This window comes from Seriola dumerili, unplaced genomic scaffold, assembly GCF_002260705.1.
Source record: "Seriola dumerili isolate Sdu_G_001 unplaced genomic scaffold, Sdu_1.0 BDQW01000226.1, whole genome shotgun sequence".
NCBI lineage: Eukaryota > Metazoa > Chordata > Actinopteri > Carangiformes > Carangidae > Seriola > Seriola dumerili.
Window position 1 is genome coordinate 3,672,479 of NW_019174481.1, and position 21,657 is coordinate 3,694,135.

General features: G+C 40.8%; 2 protein-coding genes across 2 annotated transcripts; both read left to right on the plus strand.

Annotated features, from left to right (window-relative positions):
• Window positions 1–1,864: 1,864 nt before the first annotated feature.
• LOC111228962 (pyroglutamyl-peptidase 1-like) lies at window positions 1,865–5,081 on the plus strand. The gene is made up of 5 exons (XM_022755090.1): window positions 1,865–1,996; window positions 2,528–2,580; window positions 2,745–2,861; window positions 2,999–3,231; window positions 3,981–5,081. Exons 1-5 carry the CDS (start codon window positions 1,966–1,968, stop codon window positions 4,207–4,209), a joined length of 663 nt encoding a protein of 220 aa, XP_022610811.1. The 5' UTR covers window positions 1,865–1,965; the 3' UTR covers window positions 4,210–5,081.
• A 1,790-nt stretch (window positions 5,082–6,871) lies between these two features.
• LOC111228938 (regulator of nonsense transcripts 1-like) lies at window positions 6,872–21,632 on the plus strand. Its single transcript, XM_022755054.1, has 24 exons — window positions 6,872–7,320; window positions 7,913–8,049; window positions 9,467–9,556; window positions 9,748–9,915; window positions 10,021–10,201; window positions 11,037–11,198; window positions 11,561–11,645; window positions 12,038–12,136; window positions 12,824–12,932; window positions 13,411–13,570; window positions 13,809–13,927; window positions 14,128–14,292; window positions 14,567–14,681; window positions 14,890–15,033; window positions 15,196–15,409; window positions 15,843–15,960; window positions 16,130–16,286; window positions 16,556–16,698; window positions 16,789–16,963; window positions 17,234–17,315; window positions 17,560–17,721; window positions 17,829–18,100; window positions 18,402–18,524; window positions 18,972–21,632. Exons 1-23 carry the CDS (start codon window positions 7,150–7,152, stop codon window positions 18,519–18,521), a joined length of 3,348 nt encoding a protein of 1,115 aa, XP_022610775.1. The 5' UTR covers window positions 6,872–7,149; the 3' UTR covers window positions 18,522–18,524; window positions 18,972–21,632.
• The last annotated feature ends 25 nt before the right edge of the window (window positions 21,633–21,657 follow it).

A 21,657-nucleotide genomic window follows, 5' to 3' on the forward strand; every position in this document is an offset into this window, starting at 1 on the left:
GGTTGAAGTTTAAAGTCAATTCAAAGAGTTATTCATCAGACTTTAGGCTACAATGCTAACACCTCTTACTGGAGCTCTGTAAGGATCAGTAGTTACACAACCTTCATACAAACAAGACTAAAAGAAAGAGAGTTGAAATAAACAAAGGGTTGTGACGCCTCAAGATGAAACTCTTCTGGGGAAAGAGAGCATAAACGAGAAAAGGGAAGGAAACAGTGACAGTAGAATGAGGAAACCATGTGTTTTTGGTGACTGAAAGTTTATCATGTGAAGAAGTTAATGTACTGACATGTCCACCAGTGGCTGCTGAAATACAAACACACTGTGTTCTCATGGTTTCAGCGGCTGTGGCTGATGGATGCTGTCCTCTGCCTTCCAAAAATAGATTTTAGTCATCATAACAATGAAACACAAAGCATTTAAACATATGTATAGAGTTTTACAAAATGAAGAAAGAAATCATTCATAATAATGCTATTTAAATAGTAGTTGAATAGAAAAGAAAATGGAATAGAACCGAAGAGACGAATAGAGAAAATAGAATAGAATAGAAAAAGGAATTATCTCACAACATGAATTACAGTATGACTGCTACAATATTCTTTAAACAGTCAATCACAGTGTTCATCCACTATGCAGTATATAAGGCCCTGAGTCTGGCTTCATGATGGAAACTACTGTAGGATATTGTTATTCCACCCATACACAGCGAGGACGTCAGCAGACTGTCTGCATCAGCACCACACAGCAGAGAGGGCATCATTAGTTTCCATGGCAACACGGACACAGCTAGTGACGCAGGCGAGTGAGAGAGAGAGAGAGAAAGGTGAATGGGTTGAGGAAGGAGAAGCAGAGGCTGTTAGCAACTGCAGTGCAGGATGTGTAGGTGGTTGGAGTAGGTGTGATATTGTGTGTGATGTGGTTCAGAGGCATAAATCAATGTTGATTCTGTAACCCTAGAGACTCTAACATGGATAAAAGAACGGTTTTGTTTGTCTGAAACGTTCACCTCATAATATTCTTCCAAGAAAAAAAAAAAAAAAAAAGATGTTTTCTCCTCTATGCCAGTTTGGAGCCTCACAGGGTGTAGTGTCCAGAATGTGTGAGTCATTTCGCAACCCAGGGGCGTGGACCACAGAGTGCACCGGGTATGAAAAAAAAATCTGTTCCTGTAAAACGATATTAGATTAGCTCGGCCTTCATGACAACAAACTATGAAGCAGAACTCAGGTAATGGAGTGTGTCAGAGGTTATGCAACGTACAATTTCTCCCCCCCCCCTCAGCTGGAGAAGTGTCCTTTGACCTGAACTCTCCCGGGAGAGAATAACATGTTCAGCAACGCCCTGTGTCGCACTCACGCCGCCACAGTGCATACATTCACACCTGCCCAGTGACACCACTGAGCAGCTCCAATCGGGCAGCTGGTTGGGGGTTAAATGTTCATTCATGGAGGACTCTCAACCGGTCTTATTCAGAGAGGGGAGGCTGCTTTTTATTCAATTAAATCTTCTTCCCTAACCTTTAATCTATGAATGCATTGCAGATGCTTGCTCTGCACTGTCAGTATACACATGTGGCTTCAGTTATGTTCTATTTCATTAAAAAAAAAAAAAAAAAAGAAAAAAATCTTGGATTTAAAAAGATCAGTTTTCATTCCCTCCTGCCGCTTCCTAAACAAAGACCTGTCTCCTCATGCAAAAAAATTTAAGCAATGCTACTTCTTGAATATTCTTCTTCTCTCTCTCTTTAAAAAAAATCAATTCTTACTGTGAACTGTGGTGGCTGGATACATGCCCGTACAGTAGATGGCAGTATAATCTGTTCAGGTTTTGTGTGTCATTTCCTTTGAGCAGTGAACCAGAAGAAGACAGCAGCCAGCGCAGACAATCCTGCGATTCCAGTGTGGGATATTTGATCCCCATATTTAAAATCTATGACTATTGTTGTCTTAAGAACTGGGGATAATGGCCAATAAGAAGAAAGTAATAGTAACAGGTGAGAGGTTTTATTTGCTAACGGGAGTGGAGGGAGGCAGATCTCTCTCAATTGATTTCTTTATGTTACTTATGTTACTGTTACATCTCAAGAGTTTTGTGCTCGTGGCTGAGCTGCACAGTTGATCTGGTTAAAATGATTGAATGATTGTGTTTATGCTATAAATATGTAACAACGGTTATGAAATAATACAATAATATTGCTGTCAGGAGAGAAGAGTTTTGTCTCCTGGTTGAGAGAAGGAAACAGAAAGCACAAATCTCCCTGACTGGTCAGCTGTGAGAGAGGATACATCCCGTGTCTTGACTCATTACGCACGCATCATGTGCTTGACTCCTACAATTAATGTTTAACTTGATGCAACCTTTAGACTTAGAGTCCTTTTTATATTCAGCTTTATCACGTCTCTCCATGGCAGATAAGCATCTTCAGTGACTTTTTATTCACCCTGCTACACTATTAAACCACTGCTGCAGTGACGAATCCTGCCTGATAATTTATGTACATTGTTTTTTGGTTTTTTGTCTGCAGGCTTTGAGCCTTTTGGAGAGCATGCAGTCAACTCCAGCTGGGTGGCAGTGCAGGTAATGGGTGATCAGATTGTCCTTACTGAACAAAGGTGTCACTTCAGTTTTTGTTCTTTAAGCTTTACCAAAATGTGGCCTTTAATGACCATGGAGTTTTGTTTATTGCGGGTCTGTAACTGCAGTCAAGGGCTGTATAAAGGCTACTGTGTGTTCGCCCACAGGAACTGGAGCGATTAGGGCTGGGTGAGGCAGTGGACCTCTATGTGTGTGAGGTGCCTGTTGAATACCAGGCTGTTCAGAGCCTACTGCCATCACTGTGGAGAGAGCACCAGCCACAGGTATTCAAAGAAATACACATACTGTACATTAAACACACATTTCTATCACACTGTATATGAAATATTGATAAAATCCATCAATCATTCTTCCACTAACTAACCTTTGCCAACTCTGTCTTTGGTGGTCGTCTGAGCAGTTAGTCGTCCATGTTGGTGTTTCTGGGTTAGCTACAACAGTCACTCTGGAGCAGTGTGGCCACAACATGGGTTACAAACGCCTGGATAACTGCAGCTTCTGCCCAGCCTCCCAGTGTTGCATGGAGAACGGCCCGGAGTGCATCAACTCAGTCCTGGACATGGATACAGTCTGCAAAAGGGTCAATGACTCTGACATCGGGGTGGCTGTGTCGATATCGAAAGATGCTGGAAGGTAGGTAGGTGATGTTATTCACACATGCACACACTCTGTACATGTGTAAAGGAATTCTTAAACTCATCCTGCGTATTGATCTCAGCCTAATTAAAGAGTTTTTCTCACAGCAGACATTTTGGCTTGTCACAGTAGAAAAACCACAGGTTTTTCTACTGTGACCATGTAATAAAACATAGACAGGAAATACAAGAAATAAAATGTAAGTATATAAAGTCTGTTAATAGTTAGCCGTGTGAAATCACATGATCAGTAATAATAATAGTCACATGTTTTACATCAGTGTTATTTTGTATGCAGGGAAACCACACGATTCCCTACAATCAGCTGACTATTGCCCATTTTCATGCCTGCTCTGAATGCAGCCACAAGAGCATAGGTTAAGGAGTTTGATCTGACATTGACGATAAATATAAATATACATTTATATGTTTATTTTATATATTGTCTTCTGTTTTTTCTGTCAGTGGAATTTGGTTTAATTTCTTCCTCCCAGGCCTACACTATGACAAAATATTAATCTTTTTAACACTGAATAATTGAACGATAATTAATATGGTTTTATCAGTTTATCTCACTTTAAAAAGTGCCTTGGTGTAACAGCCAGAGGCTAAGCTGGCTCACATCCTTTATCACATGTATTCCCCTCTGTCTTCCCTTTTGTGCTAATCTCGCATCAATTTGATAAAGTAGAGATGTGATAATACAAACTGTACATATTCTAACAGCCACCCTTTGGCCCCTGCTAGGTATCTGTGCGACTACACCTACTACACGTCTCTGTACCTGGGGCAGGGCCGCTCTGCCTTCATTCATGTGCCTCCGCTAGGAAAACCCTACCGCAGCCAGGACCTGGGTAGAGCCCTTCAGGCCGTCGTGCAGGAGATGCTGAACCTGCTGGAGCTGGATCGTACTGAGGAGGAGCACAGACAAAACGAGCACTGCGGTCACAAGCATCAACACCAGCATGACCACTAATGACCTCACAACCTGAGAAGACTCATAGATCCAGCTGACCATAACGGACCACTGGCTTGTAGTAATGTTTTAATCAATCTTACTTCTGAAGCACATTTTGATTTAGTTGTCTGGCTTAGAAAATTCACAAACTGTGACTTACAATGCAGGTACAGTGATGACTAAACGCCCTGACCATTAGCATGAATTTGACATTTGTTGTCAATTTAGCAATCAAAGAGTCTCAGATGGGTGCTTTAAAAAAAAAAGTTGTATCTTAAAACTGTTGCATGTCTGTTCTGGGCACAACACCCTGACTACAGCATCTGTTTACTGTAGTCTGTGTGTGGAAGTGTAGGTCTGAATGCGTCTGTAATGTGCATGAGGCGTTAGCATCAGCGAGTCTTTATTATATCTGCCTCTGATCTTCCATAAGACTGTGAAAGTAGATGTCAACTCAGCGACATTTATGGACATTAATGTGAAAAGAGGATATTTTTTTTTACCAATTTAACATATAATCATCAGTAGTACTAACAAGGTAACAGTTGTAAGTGAAATGTTGACACACTGTGTGAATTTTTACAGTTACACTAACCTCTCACCAGTTTCCCAAATCTTCTTGGTGTGATTTTGTTATTGTCTTGGAGATCCTGTCATTCCCTTTTATTGTTTGCATTTGCACCAGACGAATGTGATGACTTTGAAATGATGGAAATCTGAAGAAATTTAAAGATTTGCGCTTACAATTGTTTGTTTATCTCAGGGAATATATTGCACATGCAATCATTACTTGCAATTTGATTAATTTGATGTGTCTGTCTAGTGTATGTAGTGCAGCTTTGCCACACAAAGCCAGCTTAAATTTGTGTGTAATTAAAACACTTCACTTACTTCTCCTTGTTTGAAATCTTTAGTCAGATTTTATTTTGCATATTGCAGCAGCATTTATGTGTTCCTAATATGACACACTGGCATTTTTTTTCTTCCTCCCAACACACCTTTCTTATTGAGTAGGCTACTTAATGTGTTTTCTGATATTTTTTTGGTTTAGTTCAAAATCCCAAAAATTATTGCTTATAATTTGGCAGTTTAGATTCACGAATATCCACTTTAGCCACCGATAACATTAGAACTATAATTTTGTATTTTTTTAATGAATGCTTTGGTGGGATAATATCAGTAGATAAAATACATTTCTTTCACCTATCTACTGTTCACATCTTAACAATACATGCTAATGTTATTTGACTTGAATTGTTACACAGGGAACCACACCCATAAAAAGTCAACAGCTTAATAAAAAAAATCTCACAAGTGAGCTTGTACCCTGCCAGAACAAATTATGGCCTGTGATTACTTTGAACACTGTGTACTTGGAGTCTGACATACATTTTTTCCCCACACAAAGGTGTTGCCTTTTAAAACCATGTCTGAATTGAAACAGTAGGAGAATTCGGGTTCTCTTACTAAGCCTTAAAGCGTCTGAAAACTGAGGTCAGAGGCTGGTCTATGATCAGAAACTTGTTGTGCTACCCTGGAGAACAGAGAAGAGGATGTACGATCCCTTGACTGATGTTATGTTGCTTCCTCTCAGTGAGCTGAATTCACTTGAAAAAGCAAAATTTGAGAGTTCCTAACAGCAAACTCTTATCTCAGTTAAGATTGCAAGTGTATTTTTGGATGACAATCCCCCATTCCAGTTAGACTGTTAAAACAAAGATAGGTAAAAAAAAAAAAAAAAAAGGAAGAGAATTGTTTAGGTTTGCTTCTGTATTTTTGTAGACATTTGAGATTGGAAACCTGGTAAATGTCCACAGTCACTGACACTAAGAATTTCGCAATCTGTTCAGGAATCTATCCACAGCATTGTCACGTGTGGTGTTCCAATGAAGTCTCATATTTAATTTAGTTTTGAATTCCTTTGGTGCAGGATGAATTATGATAAATGTGGGTGTTGTACATCATAGTTAAACAGACCTGCTGAACTTGTTCTGACCTGATGGATCAGTGCAGGACAGAGGGAAGGATCATGATGTTCTGAGAATTGAAATAAGGTATTGGCACAGGAGTAAAGTCATTTTACCACATCTCTTAGGCTACAAGCACCAGGATTTATGAGAACCTCAGAGCTGATCTAACCTGTTAAAAGTCAGCAGATGGTAAACAAGGACAAAGTTCCAGTGGTGGACATAAAATAAAACTTTAAAGTCAAAATAACAATGTTCCTTAGAAGTTGCTAAGTAAAATTAAGCATCATTACATTATTAAAAATTACCTTAAAAAATAATGGCATAAAACCAATTCAGCCTGTAAAATGTCCACATATCCATATATTACAATGATTTTCCCCACTAATAGGTACAAAGATAAAATCTTTGCTCTGCTGTTCCTTTCCATGTAGTATGTGTTATCATAGAGTGGCATTATTTATTAGTGGCTATTCCATTTTTGCATATTTATTATAGGCTATATTTGAATTGTTTAAGATATGTTGATACAGTTAATCGACGAGCATTGTCCCAGACAATTAACCTGATAAAAAAAAAATATATATATGAAAAAGGTGTAAACACTCTTTGTTGCTCATTAGTAAAGATTTGACCCTGTTGCATAATAAACTTTCTGAGTTTTTAATAGAGGACTTCTGTGACCATATAAGCAATCAATTGTACCATTTCTGTTCACATGTGTCTCCTTGTCTCCTCCCCTTCCCTCGCGCCCTGCAGATGACTTCCTGTAGCAGACAAGTGGTAGTGGAGTAGGAAAGGAAACGAGCAGGGGGAAGGAGACAAACGGAACGCGGCCGCAGTCGAGGCTCTGTATCTCTCTCACACCACCACTGTTTGTCATTTTCCCATCGATAGTCTGTCTCCGTTATTAATTTTCTCCCGGATAAGCAAAAGTCCGTGCAATATTCGTTGGAAACGGCTAAAATACCGTTGAAAAGAAGCAACAAACATGAGCGTCGAGGCGTACGGGCCGAGCTCGCAGACTCTAACGTTCCTGGACACCGAAGAAGCCGAGCTGCTGGGAGCGGACACCCAGGGCTCCGAGTACGACTTCACCGATTTTACCCTGCCGAGCCAGACCCAGACCCAAGGCCAGACCCAGAGTCAGCTCGACAGCCAGGTGCGTGAGGTTTTTCGTGGCAGCTCTGTGTCAAAATATGTCTTCTACTGTGTTGATGAAACGTGAATTTGCTAACGTTAGCTCACAACATCCCTGGCTACCTCCGGTTAGCACGATGACGCCTTCCATCTGTTACCATGCTTTTATCCCGCTAATTGGCTAGCATGCTAGCTAACCAGCTCGCACAGTTAGCATGCTGACACAGCTAGCATGTCAAGATTCAGGACTTTATTGTAATATTACTCAAGAGTGTCAGGGATTTGCCAGTATTGCAGTCTAGCCACAGATGTCCATATTTAAACGTACTAGCACTTGTATGTACTAACTACTCTCGCAGTCTACTGACAGCAACAATCATACAGGTCAGTGGACACAATTAGTTAGATACAGTCAGTGTAATATTGCTGTCAACTAACAATGTGTTGATGTGAAAGTCAGCAAGTTAGACTGCAAGTGAAATAAATGATCACTCAAGGCATTATCTCTCTGTTTGGCTGTCCAATATTTGCATGATCCGTGATTCTTAAAGTTTATTCCACACAATGTTGACATAAAGTTTCAGTTCTTATATGTAATTCCACTGTCTCCTCAGGTTAATGGTCCTGATGGGGTGCTACAGAATGGAGACGACCCTGTAGTAAAGGCCAGTCAGTTGCTGGCAGAGCTGAACTTTGAGGAGGATGAGGAGGACACCTACTATACCAAGGACCTTCCTGTACATGCCTGCAGGTAAGGGACCACACTAATGTGACTGGTTCACTGGCGGTCACCAAAGTGGAAATAATCACTTGTGATATTCCATCTATCGGAATTTTTTTACTTTCTGATAACAGTATATGCATCGGCCCCAAAAATCCAATATCGGTTCGGGCTCTACTTATGATGATTTTATTTCACTCTGGAAACATTTTGGGATTTTTTCTATTGCTTGCTTTGTCTGGCTGGAATTTATGATGGGTGTTGGTATTTGTTATAGCTACGTACACCCCTGTCTTTACAAGCAGTGTCAGTGGGTTGTTGGGGCCCAGTCCACCACGTGCATTTAAAAAAAAAAAAATCTTAATGTCTGAAGATATATCTTGATTAGTAATTTTTGTAGAAATTTGAATGCTAACTTTCAAATACTATGCCATATAAAAGCAGATACTTTCCCCTCATTCTTAGTCTCTGATCGAACTTATCTGTACTTAGTGTGCTGGTGTCTGTCCATCCTAGCCTCTTAACTTCAATGGTTTACTGTGTTGGCAACACGCACGTCTCCCTACAGATGCACACTCACTAACTAACACACTTTACAGTTGACACAAGCCAAATTATCAGAACGTCTTGTTATCATGTCTAATGTCAATAATGATTAATCAATATTCTTCTGTTCTCACACTCACAGTTCATATGTTGTCTAACATGTTGGCTGTTAGTCTGGCTGTGCCTAATAAGTCCAGCTGAGTATGTCTGACATTCTCAGTTGCTCAGTGAGCTAAGATAACTACTCAGTTGTTTCTATATAAACTGCTGTATCACAATATAATTCACCAGCAGATCAGTAGCAGTTTCAAATATGTTAAATACTTTTTGCTGAAGATTGGCAATGAAAACAAAAATCAGTTGGACAGAGAATTAGGACCTCAGTTTTCTCTGCAAATGTGCCATCCTCTCCTTTTAATAGTTTTATTTTTATAATATAAACTTTGATACCCATCAGCAACACGCTGTTACATTTTGGAACATATTTTCCTCAGGGAACAAAAGAAAGCGTTTCTCATGAGCTGTCAAATTCTCACAACACTTGACAGTTTTCTGAATAGTTTACATGACCATTTACATAACATTTCTCTAAGTTACTCTTAGTCACTTGAACTTATTTTGTCCTCAAAATGGAAAAAGAAAAATGACTATTGAGCATGTGCTGTTGCTTTAGTCAGCCATAAAATTGCGATAAAATTTCTCTTTGATTTTAGTTCCATTAATAAAGATATGGTCATGACATAGGAGATCTGGCAGTATTATCCGAGTCAGTTTTGAGAATTTATCATAAGTATTGCGCTTATGTTTTTTTTTGTACTTGTTCTGTTCTAACACAGATTAGATTTTATTAACAGTAATGTTATGTCTTTCTTTTTTAAATTTTGACTCTCCTCTGTTTTAGTTATTGTGGGATTCATGATCCAGCCTGTGTGGTCTACTGCAATACCAGCAAGAAGTGGTTTTGTAATGGCCGTGGAAACACATCCGGCAGGTAAGACACAGTGGCTTTTCAGCTTTTTATTAACTAAATGAACGAGCTAAATGAACTGAGACAGAATCATTTTACAGGTACAGTATCATCATAGCAACAGTGCTGTAGGACTTATCACTAGCATATACAAGACTGTAGTCTTTTGTGTTTCTTCCAGCTGGGGCATTAATTATCTTTCTCTTCACTTTTAGCCATATTGTAAACCACCTGGTGAGAGCAAAGTCCAAGGAGGTGACACTGCATAAAGACGGCCCTCTGGGGGAAACAGTGCTGGAGTGCTACAACTGTGGCTGTCGTAATGTCTTCCTGCTGGGCTTCATCCCCGCCAAGGCTGACTCAGTAGTGGTGTTGCTGTGCAGGTAAAGGCAAATTTATACAGCTGACTGTGCACTCTGAACTCCCTGCTGATGGGTCAGTGAAAGAGAATTCAGAACATTTATATTTTTGTTTTGGTTGTAACACAGGCAGCCATGTGCCAGCCAGAGCAGCCTGAAAGACATCAACTGGGACAGCTCACAGTGGCAGCCTCTCATTCAGGATCGCTGCTTCCTGTCCTGGCTGGTCAAAATCCCCTCAGAGCAGGAGCAGCTCAGGGCCCGCCAGATCACCGCCCAGCAGATCAACAAGCTGGAGGAGCTCTGGAAGGTACTATTAAACCAAATATACTTATACAGTTAGGTGTGATGCAAATAACTTATCAGCATGTGTGTTGAGCTATTTCTTCCTGTTCAGTACCAGTTTCACTGCCTGTTTAATGCTTGTGTAGATATGTTTTTGTAGTTTCCTGTCGTGTAGAAGTGTGTTTACTCCTAGCACTTCTTTCTGTATTTCTTTTTTATGTCCTTATAGCATGACAATGCTTTGTTAATGTTAACTTATGTTGTCAAATGAATGAATGAATGAATGACAGTGTGACAGTGAGCCAACATGCACAACACCAGGACTTTGAAACCGAAGTAGCTAAATTGAATTCAGTCCTCATTCATTTTATTATTCACACCTGTGCTTTTTCTGCTGTGACACGTCAAAATGTCTTTTGTGAACACACCTGTTGTCTGAAACTGTCCAAGTTGGGATTTGAGGAGATTTGGGCATATTGAAAGAAAAGACTCAACTCTAATAGAACTCTGGCACGCTGGTCAATTGGCTAGCAATCAGAAATGGCTGATTTATAGTGTGATTGGCTATGATCAGTGACTGGCTGTTCAGCCTCAAATAGCCAATTCTTTGCTGGTCAAATTTACACTAATGCACCACATGATGACAAACTTAATCAGACACTTAAAACACCATCAACCCACTGAACATGTTTGTGTTTGTCAAAATCTGAATTGGTAGGTCAGACTTAAAAAAAAGAAAGAAAAAAAAAAAAATCAAAAATCAGAATCAGCCACAAAAATTGCATCTGGCCTCTATTTTGCTTCTCTATCCATATTTCAATCTTTTATCCTGTGTGTGTCTGTGTGTTTCTTCCTGGCAGGAAAATCCAACTGCGACCTTGGAGGACCTGGAGAAGCCTGGTGTGGATGAGGAGCCCCAACACGTCCTGCTGCGATATGAGGATGCCTATCAGTACCAGAACATCTTTGGTCCCCTTGTGAAGCTGGAAGCTGACTATGATAAGAAGCTCAAAGAGTCTCAGGTAAACAAAACTTATAAATTCAAAAACCATTTGGTTTATGCTCGCAATATTTTTATAATAAATAAATTGAATGATTGTTTGTCAAATCAGTAAATTACTAATTTAATGTGGGTCAAATAATCAGTTAATCAATAAGTAGTTTAAGTTGTAGTTGAATTTAGTTTTTGTTCTCTAACGCTGGAGATAAAGGAAATTTGTTATAATAGCAAATTCAGCAAATTATGTTGTTTCAGTCACTTTTCAAGTTTCCCACTGCGGTTTTAATGAAATCACTGTATTCTTTTGTTGTCTGGAATAATTTTGACTTTAAAATGGTTTCTGTTTATTTGTTAAATATATATTTTAATGTTGCTTCCAAACAGACTCAAGACAACATCACGGTCAGATGGGACTTGGGACTGAATAAAAAGAGGATTGCATATTTCACTCTCCCCAAGACGGACTCAGGTATTTATTTGAAGTTTTGTTTCAAATGTATCATTATCGTATTTTGTCTGAGTGAAATTTTTCATGTTATTCTGACACATTGATCCACAAGTTTCAAAAAGGAAAACATATTTATAATCATTTAAATACCTGCATATGTTGCTGTCACATAAGATTCTTTAAATTCATCTTTTGATTGATTATTTTTAAATTGTGCCTTCGGTGCAGATTTGCAGGAGCTGGTCAGTTAGTGTTGACCAGAGTTAAAACTAAACAGGGTGAAATGGCTTTCAGCCATTATTCTGCCCACTGCTGGAACCAGCTCCCAAATTTTAAGATCAATTTACACCCTGCAGTGATGTTTATATAACAAAATTATTGTTTTTATGTCTGCCTTGTCTGCTGTCCTCTAGATATGCGACTGATGCAGGGAGATGAAATTTGCCTGAGGTACAAAGGGGACCTGGCCCCTCCATGGAAAGGCATTGGACATGTCATCAAAGTCCCTGATAGTATCCTTACAGCTGTAACAATACACACTTTATCTAACATTTTACCATTATATCTGTGATTCACACATTCATCGCTTCAGCCACAGTTAGAAACATGTACTTGGGCCTCTTGATTTACTTGTTCATTGTGAATGAAATTAAACGGCCTAACAGTGAAATATGGGTCTTTAGTTACATCTAGTGGCAGCAGTAGAAAACTACAACAACATTGACAAACTTGTGTCTTCTCACCACAGTCCCCTTTGGTTCTGGAAGTAAATTCTATATATAGATTTCACACAAACAGCTTACCACCTGTTAGTTAACTGATATAATACTGCGGCCATATGACCTGAGGCTGCATATCAGGACAATTGTCAGTGGCTCTACCCAGTATTTCTAAATTTTAAAGAAATTTGAAGTTTAGAATTTCTAAATGCTGTTCTGATATTCAGCTGGGTTTTGATTAAATATAATCAGAAGTTTAACCTGTTTTTAAAGCCTGGAACATTAGCAGCAGGTGACAGAAGAACAACTAGGTTAGGTGATTAATGAAAATAGACACCTACATAGCACCCTGGAGATGTCTGACCTTAAAGCAGATATAAATAAAGCACAGTAAATACTGTCAAAGCAGTTACCACAAATGTGTTTATAACTACAGTATATGTTCAAAGGTTCCACCTCTTCCTTGACTCATTGTACCAGACTATGGTGATGAGATTGCCATAGAGCTGAGGAGCAGTGCCGGGGCTCCGGTGGAGATCCCACACAACTTTCAGGTCGACTTTGTGTGGAAGTCCACTTCCTTTGACAGGTATTCACAAGAAACCGACATCAATACTATCAGCAGTTTAAAAGAAGTGCTACAATGATAAAAGACATTAAAAGGAGATAAGTACTTAAAGATGGAAAAAGATGTGAGGGGAGGTGGTTGTTGCAGTTGAGTCTCTGCTGACACGAGCCAAGATTAAAAAGATGTTGTGTATGTAATTTATTGGTAAGCTGAAGCAAATGGTAATGTTTTAAGCCCTGATGGAAATGAGCTCCCATATTCAGCAGGTCTCACTACAGGTGGGATCACAGATGCCAGAAGTTTCTTCACCTTGCTTGGTTTTGATTCTGGGAACACTGAGTAAACCTGTCCCACGTGACCTGAGGGGTCTGGGTCATAGCGTACAAGGAGATCAGAGATGTATTAGGTTGACAATGGTTTTCCCCTCCATGATGGCTGTTTTTTTTTTTCAAATCCAGTTTATCAACCTTGTCCAAGTAATCCTGTTTCCATCATCCAGAATGCAGAGTGCCCTGAAGACATTTGCTGTGGACGAGACCTCAGTGTCTGGTTACATCTACCACAAACTGCTGGGACATGAGGTTGAAGATGTGGTCATCAAGTGTCAGCTGCCCAAACGCTTCACCGCTCAAGGCCTGCCTGATCTTAACCACTCCCAGGTGAGGAAGAGAGACAGCTGAATTGTTTTCATTGATACACTTTGGTAATTTATCATCAGAAAAAGTTATGCCAGTGCCCACCCCGACTTTACAGAGAACAAAAGCAACACGACAGAGATGAGAGTGCTAAGACTGAGGTCATTCATGTCACCATATCATATATATTATAGTTAATATTGTAGAAAACTTCTTCATTATTGTCCTCTCAATGATATCAGTGTGGTTTGTTGTAATGCAGGTGTATGCTGTGAAGACGGTGCTGCAGCGTCCCCTCAGTCTGATCCAGGGTCCTCCTGGCACAGGGAAGACTGTAACCTCTGCCACCATTGTCTACCACCTGGCTAGACAGGGCAACGGGTGAGACTCATAAATGTTTTTACTCTTGTCTTTGGGGCACCCATCGTTTCTTTTGGACATCCAAAAATATTTTTTTCTATTGATGGGTATTTAATCACTACCAATAAAACAAAAAATGAAATGACCAATACTGTTCTTGAATAACGGCTTGGCTGTGTGTTGTGGTCTCTAAGACAATACTGTAACTTTTGCCTCCTCAGGCCAGTGTTGGTGTGTGCTCCCAGTAACATTGCCGTTGACCAGCTGACGGAGAAGATCCACCAGACAGGACTCAAGGTGGTGAGGCTGTGTGCCAAGAGCAGGGAAGCCATTGACTCACCTGTGTCCTTCCTGGCTTTGCACAACCAGACCCGGAACATGGACAGGTAGCACATAACCGCCTAGGATCAATAATCATTTTTAAAGACTAACTTTGGAGTGTATGCTTAACTTTTGTTTGCTTTTGTGGTGGAACTGTGAGCAAGTTTTTTTTTTTTTAAGTTGTTAGTAGTCGACCAGCTAGTCCCACTAATAATTGTTTAGTAAGAAATTGAAATATGGGAAGTACAAATACCATCACCTTTAAGTTATACTTAACAGATACTAGTCTTTGCTCTGAAGCACAACGTTGATCTCTGCTGAAATCATTCAAACCTGCAGTATGCCAGAACTTCAGAAGCTCCAGCAGCTGAAGGACGAGACTGGCGAGCTGTCCTCCTCAGATGAGAAGCGCTACCGAGCTCTGAGGCGCACAGCTGAGAGGGAGCTGCTCATGGTATGAAGTATGGTCTTGCTGAAGTCCTACCAAATGTTTTCCTTTTTCTGACTTTGCTGACACAACACTGTATAGCTGTACAGCTAAGACTTAATAGTTCAATTTTTTCTGCTAATCTGTGCAGGGTAACAAAACTAGGAAAGCTTTGCAACAAGCAATATTTCACTGTTCCTAAACATGTCTGCTTTATTGCTTCTCTCTTTCTCAGAATGCTGATGTGATCTGTTGTACCTGTGTTGGTGCCGGGGATCCTCGTCTGGCCAAGATGCAGTTCCGCTCAATCCTGATCGACGAGAGCACTCAGGCAACTGAACCAGAGTGCATGGTGCCTGTCGTCCTGGGGGCCAAGCAGGTTGGAGTTCCTGAATCATTCTATGGCATCAGATATCTGCTTAAAGTGCAGTCATTCCACAGTTGTGTGGCGTATGGGTCTCCACAAATATCTATTTTATGTTCATTCATATTTTCATTTCCTTGTCCTCTCAACTGTAATCATCTGTTCCTCTTTTTGTAGTTGATTTTGGTGGGTGATCACTGCCAGCTGGGTCCTGTGGTGATGTGTAAGAAGGCAGCTAAAGCAGGTCTGTCCCAGTCTCTGTTTGAGCGTCTGGTAGTTCTGGGCATCCGGCCAATCCGTCTGCAGGTCCAGTACCGCATGCACCCAGCCCTCAGCGCCTTCCCCTCCAACATCTTCTATGAAGGCTCTCTGCAGAATGGAGTCACTGCTGGTAAGATGAAAATAATTTTTTATTAAAATCTAATTTTGTGATGTTCAAATATGGCTTTCCCATTTCAGACTGAGTGAAAGCTTTTGAAACTGCCCTGTAATTTCCTGCCAAGGCTTCAGAATGCAGCTAAATGTTCTTTCGCGTGTCCTCGACGACTTGCTCCACACAGACAGTTTAAAAAAGGACTTGTCCAGTGATGCTGTCAGATCTTGTGTTCACCTAATTGGTAGTCACAGCACCATTTGGCTGCATATGGCCTGCTTTACCTGTATTTCAACCTCTTTCGATTGTATTAATTATCATCTATGATCTTTGAAGCATGTGTAACATAGATGCTCTGAAGCTTATCCCCTCAGAATTCCTTCAGGTACACATTAGTCAGAGTACTTCTCTGCAGTCCTGAGTCATACATGTTTGTTTGCTCTTTCCATAGCGGACCGTGTGAAGAAAGGCTTTGACTTCCAGTGGCCGCAGCCTGACAAACCGATGTTCTTTTACGTCACACAAGGCCAAGAGGAAATTGCCAGCTCTGGAACATCTTACCTGAACAGGTTTGAACTGCCTTGATCATTACGCTGACCTGATATGTTTATCCTTCAGTCTCCTGGAAAATGCAGCCACTATAGGCATAGGTGTTCAAAAATATCACTTTCTGTGCAACGTGCTAAGTTATTGTAAAAAATGTTCTCCATCATATAACAAGCCTTCTCGTTCATGCAGGACTGAGGCAGCCAATGTGGAGAAAATAACCACAAGGTTGCTGAAAGCTGGAGCGAAACCTGATCAGATCGGCATCATTACCCCCTACGAGGGACAGAGGTCGTACCTGGTCCAATACATGCAGTTCAGTGGCTCCCTCCATACCAAGCTCTATCAGGTAGAGTGACAAATATTTTTTGCAGTTTAAATGTTGTATTGCTCAGTTACACAGAAGCATCTATCAAAACCATTTAAACTGAAATCCTCTAAGATGTTAAGTTAAGACTAAGAGGAGACTGAAAGGGCTCCAAAAACTACAGTGTGTAGACATTTACCTCAAACAGTCGCACCTTTGTGAAGAAAGCACAACCAAATACTTTCTCACTATTTGTAAATGTATAATCCTAAATCATCAGTCAGTTTCATTTCACTTCATTCTTTGTGTAGGAGGTGGAGATAGCCAGTGTGGATGCCTTTCAAGGCAGAGAGAAAGACTTCATCATCCTGTCCTGTGTGAGGGCCAATGAGCACCAAGGCATCGGCTTCCTTAATGATCCCCGACGTCTAAATGTGGCACTGACCAGGGCTAGGTAATGGCAATGGCTATTATGGCAACTAACTGACTGATGTTAACTCTTAATCATTTCTTTGTTAACAATCATTTTCTGCTCCTGTCACAGGTATGGTGTGATCATTGTGGGAAACCCTAAAGCCCTGTCCAAGCAGCCCCTGTGGAACCACCTGCTGAACTACTACAAGGAGCAGAAGGTCCTGGTTGAAGGCCCCCTCAACAACTTGAGGGAGAGCCTCATGCAGTTCAGCAAGCCACGCAAATTGGTCAACACCATCAATCCTGTGAGTTGTGTGTGTGTGTGTGTGTGTGTGTGTGTGTGTGTGTGTGTGTGTGTGTGTGTGTGTGTGTGTGTGTGAAGCATATAGAATGATTTTCCTAACTGGGCCATGAGTTTTTTTTGGTCCCGGTGGTGTACATGTAGGATGCATTTCAGAATTTACCCATGCACCTAGCATGAGGAGTTAATGGAAAACAAGGTAATAAATCAGTGTACACACAAGAATTAATGAGCTGTGGTCTAAAAACATTGAAAATAGCATTTTGTTTTACAGGGGGGTCGATTCATGAGCACTGCCATGTATGATGCCAGGGAGGCCCTCATTCCTGGATCTGTTTATGACCGCAGCAGCAATGGTGAGTCATTTTGAAACACACACTCATTCTTGTCTCAAATGTTAGAACATTTCTTACCACTAAACGTCATTACAAAGGACTCGTGCTGTATCTGCTTTGCTAGTTTACAGGTTGAATGTGCTTTCTAAAGTATCTTAAATACAAAACAAGAGCTGTGTGCACTGTCATGTGACAATACTGTCTCTGCACACAGCCAAATAATTCAAAGGGCAGTAAAATTAACTTGTAGTTCTTTCCACTACAGGGCGTATGTCCAACATGTATTTCCAGACTCATGACCAGATTGGTATGATTGGCACAGGCCCCAGTCCCATGACCTCCATGAACATCCCCATCCCCTTCAACCTTGTGATGCCTCCCATTCCTCCCTCTGGCTACATGGGACAGGTGAATGGGCCCTCAGCAGGTGAGAAAGACATAAAACTGTAAGAGCGCTGCTAACTGCGTAGTTCTTAGAGGCCTACAGGGTTTTTCAGTTAAAGCGTCTATACAACATACTTTACTTTCCTCCAGGTCGTGGTGGAGGTATGAAGGGCAAGGCAGGCAGTGGAGGAGGAGGCGGGACTCGAGGTGGCCGTCAAAGAAACCGTGGCAACATGGGGAACCATGGTGGAGGGAACGGAGGAGGGGACCGCGGGCATGGAGGACATATGAGCGGCAGCCAGGCCAGCCAGGACCTGGGCTCTCAGCCCTTCTCCCAAGGGCCTCTGACACAGGGCTATATCAACATGAGTCAGCCGTCACAGATGAGTCAGCCTGGGCTCTCCCAGCCTGAACTCTCCCAGGTTTGTTAATTCCACTGTTGTTTTATTGGGAATAAATCTGTATCATAAATTTTAGATATTTTATGACTTGCTAACTAGGTGCACTTTATGAGGCAAGCTGTTTGCAGTCTGTTTATTCACAGCAATTAATACTTCATGTCAGGGCTGTCTGCTCATACAGTTTATTCCAAGGTCTTGTCCAATTTCCTCTTCAAGTAAAGACTTCATCTTCTCTAAAACCACTTATTCCTTTTCTGCCTGGAAAGAAGTGAGGGAATAACTGTTGACTGGTCTCTTTCGCTTTCTGTTTGTCCCATTATAGGACAGTTACCTAGGAGATGAGTTCAAGTCCCAGATTGATGTGGCTTTGTCCCAGGACTCCACCTACCAGGGGGAGCGGGCCTACCAACACGGTGGTGTGACTGGACTGTCCCAGTACTAGACTGTAAGAAATTCCACTGTGGAGTTAGCTGACTCACTGAAATTAAAGGATTAGTCTGCCATTTCAGGAAAATCTGCTTGTTCATTTTCCTGCTGAGAATTACATGAGAAGTTATGCAAAATTTGAAACTGTATTAAGGAGACAGATAGCTTAGCACAAAACTAACCGGTCAATGTCATTCTTTGGTTTTTGTACAGAATAAATATACAAGATATCACATGTTTAGCCATAGAGGTTGGTACAGTTGCACAGAGCCAGGCTAGCTGTTTCCAGTCTTTATGCTAAGATAACTGTCTCCTCACCTGGTTCTTGAGAGGTATCGATCTTCTCATCTAACTCTCGCCAAGCAAGCGAATAAGTGCATTTTCCTAAATGGTCAAATCATTGTTTTAAAATTATTTTCTCAGACAAGTGTGTATATATGTGTGTGTATTTTTCATTGTCTTACAGGTTGCTGAAAAGGAGCTAGGCCTGTGTGAAGCTTAGTTCATCGGTATTTTAATCTGGGTAATAACAAAAAAGAACAAACATGGATACCCGTTTTCCACTGCTACAACCGAAGCACCACTGTGTGAAAGTAACAGGAGAGAGACCGTGAGAAACCAACCAATCACAAGAGTGAGAGCAAAAATGGGAGTAGAGCTGGACAGGAAGAGAGCAAGAGAAGAGAGCGGGAGGCTGGTGGAGGAGAGAAGGCACTGCTGCTCACATGCGAAGACATGGCGAAGGAGAAAGCTGTCGTCGTCGTCGGAGCAGCGCAGTTGGAGAGGCGAGACCTTGGACAGGTCAACGAGGGTGGAAGGTCCGAATGATTCTGGAGTGGGGAGAGGGGAGACTGTGTCATCTTGTCCCCTCGTGTGCCCCTGAACCCTCTGGGATCTCCAGGCGGTATGGTTGGGAATCTTGCTCCAAAAGCTGAGAAAGATGGAGAAGAAGAGGTGTCTCACACAGAAGTCCTCCAAGCTAACTCAACAGGACGTCCTCTGTGACTTGGAGAGAGAGAGAGAAAACAAAAGGGGACACAACTCTTGAAGCAGTTGACATGGCAACTTTTTTAAACTCAAAGCTTGAATCGAGGCTCTGCATTTGATCACATCTAAGCATCCAGGAGAGAGGAGTGTAAAGACACTGTTTGGCTGTTCGAGTGAACTCAAAAGTGCTTGTGGTGTTGTGCCTCAAAGAGTTGAAATGATATTTGAGGATTACACAGCCACGGATCATTCACTTTTCTTTCTCAGCTTTGAGTTGGAAAGTTTTCTAAATAAAGGCTGTTTTCATTGAGGTTTTCAGTGATGTTTGCTAGTGTAGTGGGCTGTCTTTAAAGGCAGGTCTTTCTCAAGGTGGTCTGCAAAGAATAAGTGGTGGAATTAGCTCTTTAAAAATATAAACGTAAAAGAAAAACATCTTTGTCTCCAGATCTGAGGATGACGGCTCCAAAGATCTGAATAGAGGGAGACAATTTTGTTTTTGTTCTTCTAAGTGTATCTCTTTAGTCGTGCAAAAGAGTGAAAGTGAACGCACCATAACCAGCTTATAAACGAATGAAGTTTTCATTCTTTTCTGCTGGCCCTGAAGCCACTAAAGCTAGCAGATATGGATCATTTTGACCTATTACATGGTAGCTAAAAGCATCAAATAAGCCAAATCCAGAGGGCAGTACTCCCCAAAGACCCTTGCCCTAAAGTCATATATCAAAAAACATGCGTACAGTTAGATCATTTATGTACAATGTCACACCCTGATTATTGCAGTGAAGTGAAGCGAGAGAACACTTTTATTACAGAAATCATGAACTTGAGGAGTAGCTGAACACTACTCAGTACAGAGGATGATGAAAACTTCTAAGGCCCCATCTGAGAACAAACGTGTTGAAGAGAAACCTGGTCATAGATCTCACCACGTTGGACTTTGGTGAAAGATATTTTGAGATGTATTTTGGAAAGGCTACTGATTTACAAATTTAGAGGTTATATGTTGTACATGCACTATGAAAATTGGCTCAAAGACATTTTTAATTTATGAAAACCTGACAACCCAAGAGTAATGTCTGTTGGTCGGACCTGAGTCCAGAGAACGCCTCATGTTTTCTTGCTCTAGTTTTTTGGTTCTTTGTTGTTCTAAAGTCTTGAGCTTATAGAAAAGTGAAACTGTCACAGATAGTGCGTCATGTGAAGGACAGAGCAGTTAGTTTGTTCTATAACTTTCGTGAACTTTGTGTCTTAGTTTCAATATTCTGCACGTGTTGTAAGTTCTCATTTCACATGCTTTAGATAGACACGTGAAGTTTTCTCGTACCTTGTTTTTAATCGGTGTCTCTAATTACTTGTGCACTGTACTGACCCTTGTTTTCCTTGTGATCTAAACTACTTAGATTTTCACATCATTGAAATGCATGACCCTAAAATTGGTTTTAAATAGTTATGATACCCCCCCCACACCCCACTGCCACTGAAATGACTGTTTCATCCATCAGTTGCAGAGAGAACCTGGTAAAAGGTTCTCAGAGCCATGGAGACAAAAAGCAACCACAAAGATTTGAATTTGTTTCCTCAACACAAGTTACTAGTGAGTGTTTTTTTAATGTCCCCAGTTACCAACAAACTGAGGTCAGTTTGTGGCCAACTCCAGATGTGGAGGTGACACATCCCCATCCTGTACAGGGCATCAATTTCATATATATTCCCTAAATTCTTTATGAATCATGTGTAGAATAGTAGATAATCTGCTTGTTCTCTATATTTCTCTTACACCCTATCCAGATGACTAGTACTAGCTAGATGCACAAGATCATTGACATTTAGGTCTAACTTGAAAACACAATAGCCTATCACTGACCACCTCATCCTTTACCAACATAGTTTTGCATGTCCTATGACTGGAGGGTAACTTTTTGAGTTGGATGTTTTCCTCTTTATATTTTTTTTTTCTATGATAATCTTTATTTGGCTTGTTGCTGTTTAAAACTGAACTGAAAACGTTGGCCACATGGCTGCACCATTTTGTTTTTCTTCCCACTAATTGATGTTGGTAGTTTGAAAATAATGCTCACAAAAATCCTCCTGTTAATCTTGGGACATTAAAGTTTGCTTCTTTTTTTCTCCTTCAGTCTGACTTCACTGTTGTACTTCTCTTTTTT